General features: G+C 35.1%; 1 protein-coding gene across 1 annotated transcript in view; it reads left to right on the top strand.

The window, feature by feature from the left end:
- Nucleotides 1-416: 416 nt before the first annotated feature.
- ZNF330 (zinc finger protein 330) overlaps nt 417-3727 on the top strand; it is a gene marked incomplete at its 3' end in the record, with an annotated part of 62730 nt that continues 59419 nt past the window's right edge. Inside the window, exons 1-3 of the mRNA XM_042780986.1 lie at nt 417-536; nt 2630-2649; nt 2744-2814. Of these exons, the coding sequence (XP_042636920.1) occupies nt 417-536; nt 2630-2649; nt 2744-2814 (211 nt within the window). The remainder of the gene's footprint in view (nt 537-2629; nt 2650-2743; nt 2815-3727) is intronic.

Raw genomic sequence — 3727 nt, 5'->3', positions numbered from 1 at the left:
ACTTTTTAATTATTTCTCGTTAATGATGTATTCTTAATAAAGATTTTTCTTTAACTTGGTTGAATTCTAAAAAATACTTAAAGAGATTTATTTTTCTCAGTTGGGAGGAAAAACAAAACCAAAATAATTATTTTGACTTTTAAGATAAATGATTTTGGTTTATACATCTTTTAGAATTGGTTGGTAATCTAAATTTAAAGTGCCTCATTTTAAAACTCATCAACTTTATTTGGGATAATGTGTGCTTAATGCTTCATGAAAATTTAAAACGTACTTACCTGTCGAATTGACAGGGTTGAACTGAAAACCTAATAAAAACAAGAAAATTTTTTATATTATATTTTAGTTCATTTAAAATAGTAAATGTAACTAGGCAACTATATTTTTTCTGTTCTTTTTCATAGAAAGACAAGAAAATGCCTAAAAAGAAGACTGGTGCAAGGAAGAAAGCTGAGAACCGTCGGGAACGTGAAAAACAGCTCCGAGCATCAAGAAGCACCATAGATTTAGCTAAACACCCATGTAATGCTTCAATGGTAACAGCTTTTATTTTATATTAGCTGATAGTTGAGAAACTATGTAGTAGTTATCTGAAATACATATGAATAAAATATTAGCAACTATAGTATAACTGTATATAGTTTATTATTGCCTGTGAAACCTGTTTTAGAGGCTTGCCCGTTTTCACTAAGAATTAGCAGCAGTGATTTTTGTTACATTTGGTATTACTTATAAAATCTAGCATATTACCTCAGATTGGTAATAAATAGATATTGAATAAGAAACATAAATAGAAACTGTGCAGAGTTTTTCCAGCTTTTCTCACTTGATTTATCCTATTAGTTGGAGGCTTTCTGGTATTTTCTATTAGCAATTTTCAATTCATGTGATTTCTTTTTCTGAACTTTCTACATCTCTTGACATCTCTTTTAACTTCCTACTCAACCATCTTTTCTCCCTGTGCTGAGTGGGTTAGTCCTGATAATTGAGTTCCTTTGAATGGTCAGACTTGTGAAAAAGCAAAAAAATTATTGTTGTCATTACCTCTTCCATTTTTTGACTCTGTTTTTCTGAGGTATCCATATTTCTCTAATTCTATCCCTTTACTTTTTTTGTTCTCACCATTTTAAATTTCTTTTCTTTGTTTCATTGAAAAAAATATGAAAAGTTTAAGGTGACTTAATTTAGCACATGTTTATTGTGTATCTGCTCTGTGCCAGATACTATCCCGGGCACTGTGGGGGATACATAGATGAAGACACAGATCCTGCCTTCTTAAGTTCTTAGGTTTTGTATATTAGTCGGGACTTGCTTTTTCATACCTAACAAATCCAATTCAAATAGCCTTATGGGGAAAAAAAATCCAAAAAACCAAATTCACCACTGTCTGGTTGATTTGACTCGTAGCAACCCCTTCTTGGGTTTCCGAGGTGGTATCTCTACAGAAGAAGATTGCCCATTCTTCCTTGTGAGGAGTGGCTGGTGTGTTTGAACTGCCAGCCTTCTGGTTAGCAGTCAGATGCCTTAAGCACTATGCCACCAGAGCTCCCTTACGGAAAAAATAGAGGTATTAAATGGATAATGAAGTGAATTATTCACTTGGGAAAGGCAAGGCTATAGCTTGCACCCACGGACAACTTGCAGTTCTGTTTCTTGCTTTTGTTTCTTTTTCCTTACTAGTTCCATTTTCTTAGATAGTCTTTCTCCGTTTGTTTAGTTCATAGCCTCTGGTAGCTGCATATTTCCCATTGCATATTGTTGCCCTCATAGAGGGCAAGAACTCTTGATAGTTTGGGCTCAGGCAGGTACCCATTCCAGAACTAACATTTTCAGGAGGAAATGGGGTAGTAGGAGGTAGAGGTAGGATTGCATAGCTCAGGTGAAGCAATGGGGGGAGGCTTCTGTGCATCAGGGCCATTTTTAGAGAAGGGATGTTAGGGAGACAGAGCAATAAATGAGAGACTCACATAAATAAATACATATAATGGGAGCTAGACTTTGGTAAGTGTTAACAACAAAGGTATAGTGTATTAAGTGATACAGTAAAGGTACAGTGTATTTATTAGATGGAAGGGTTGATAAAAGGAGCTCTGGTGGTATAGTGGTTAAGGCATTTAGCTGCTTATCAAAGGGTCTGAAGCTTGAATCTACCATCTGCTCCACAGGAGAAAGATGAGGCAGTCTGCTTCTGTAAAGATTCATAGCCTTGGAAACCCTGTGGTGGTTGCTATGAGTCAGAATCAACTTGATGTCAGTGAATTTGGTTTGCTTTGGAAGGGTTGGTAAAGTTGAATTTACTGAGTGTGTATGGGAGTGCGGTTCACAGAGGAGGTGGGATCATTGCCAGAACTTCCAACAGGTAGGGATAGTGATGAGGTGCTTTTCAGGAAAATATATTACAATAAGTAAAGGCATCGAGTAGAGAGAGTACGTGACATATTTGGGAAATGGCCAGTCAGCGATGACTTAAGTATATGTTGATGCTTGCATACCTGGGTGGAATTGGAGGTTTGGGGAGGTATCACTTACATATTACCATGAAAAAAAACAGTATATTTTTTTATAATGCAAGTAGATTTTCAGTCTTCAGGCAGTAGAAAAATTAATGTTATACCTTTGTATTTTACAGGAATGTGACAAGTGTCAGAGGTATTTTTTTTTTTTCTATCTACATGTTATAATAAAATAAGCCCTCTGAATTTTTATCTGATACTGACTTTTTTTTTTTTTTTAACATGACAAGACGGCAGAAGAATAGAGCATTTTGCTATTTTTGTAATTCTGTACAGAAGTTACCAATTTGTGCACAATGTGGTAAGTATATGATAACTAAGGACATATACTTCTCTTTTTATCAAACATTTGTTTGAAAGTTAATCAACTTGAATCTGTAGGTTTGTTGTTATTGCTTACAATATACACCTTACCATTAGTAAAGTAGCATAAAATATTTGACCTGCCAAAAAGCTATCAAGTCTTTGTTTTATCGCTCTAATACAATTCTGGAAAACAATTAAGGTACCAAACCAAATAAACTCACTGCCATGGAGTTGGATCTGACTCATAGCGACCTCTCCTTGGGTTTCCCAGGCAGTATCTCTACGGAAGTGGATTGCCCAATCTTCCTTCCAAGGAGTAGTGGTGTGTTTGAACTGCCAGCCTTCTGGTTAGCAGTCATATGCCTTAGGCACTATGCCACAGTTAAACATTATTACCAACAAGTTGTATTAAACATTAGAAGATCACATTTCAGACGGATAACATTCAGTGATTATTCCTGAATTTTTATTATACTGGCTTAGTCTGGGCAATGTCTGTTTATTTACTTTCTAAGTTTTGATTCTTGCTGATATTTCCTGCAGTTTTTTAAGACCATTGAGAATAATTTGATTCTACATTTTACTGATGCAGGTGGTAATGATCAGTTTTTCTGATTGGTCCTTAGCATATTGTCTTTGAGTGTCTTCAGATGCATCCCCAAGTGATTGAAATTGAGTTTCTAAGCCATACACCCAGTTCCCAAAGTGAAAGTTTTTACCCTGAAATGATTATTCAAGCTAAAACTAAAAGGAAGTTCATAAAGCAGGAACAATTGTGCTTTTCGAATAGTCTTCACAGAATACCTGAGATATTAATAGAGTTGTATTTCTTTTTCCTTTTTTTAGAACAAACACAACAACTTTTTATTGTGATTTGGGTGAAAGTTTAGATTGTTGTTGTTGTTGTT

This window comes from Orycteropus afer, unplaced genomic scaffold (genome assembly GCF_000298275.1).
Source record: "Orycteropus afer afer isolate SDZICR_OR568_19922 unplaced genomic scaffold, OryAfe1.0 scaffold00076, whole genome shotgun sequence".
Classification (NCBI taxonomy): domain Eukaryota; kingdom Metazoa; phylum Chordata; class Mammalia; order Tubulidentata; family Orycteropodidae; genus Orycteropus; species Orycteropus afer.
Note: the sequence above shows the minus strand (reverse complement) of the source record. Positions and strands in the feature narration are given on the sequence as shown.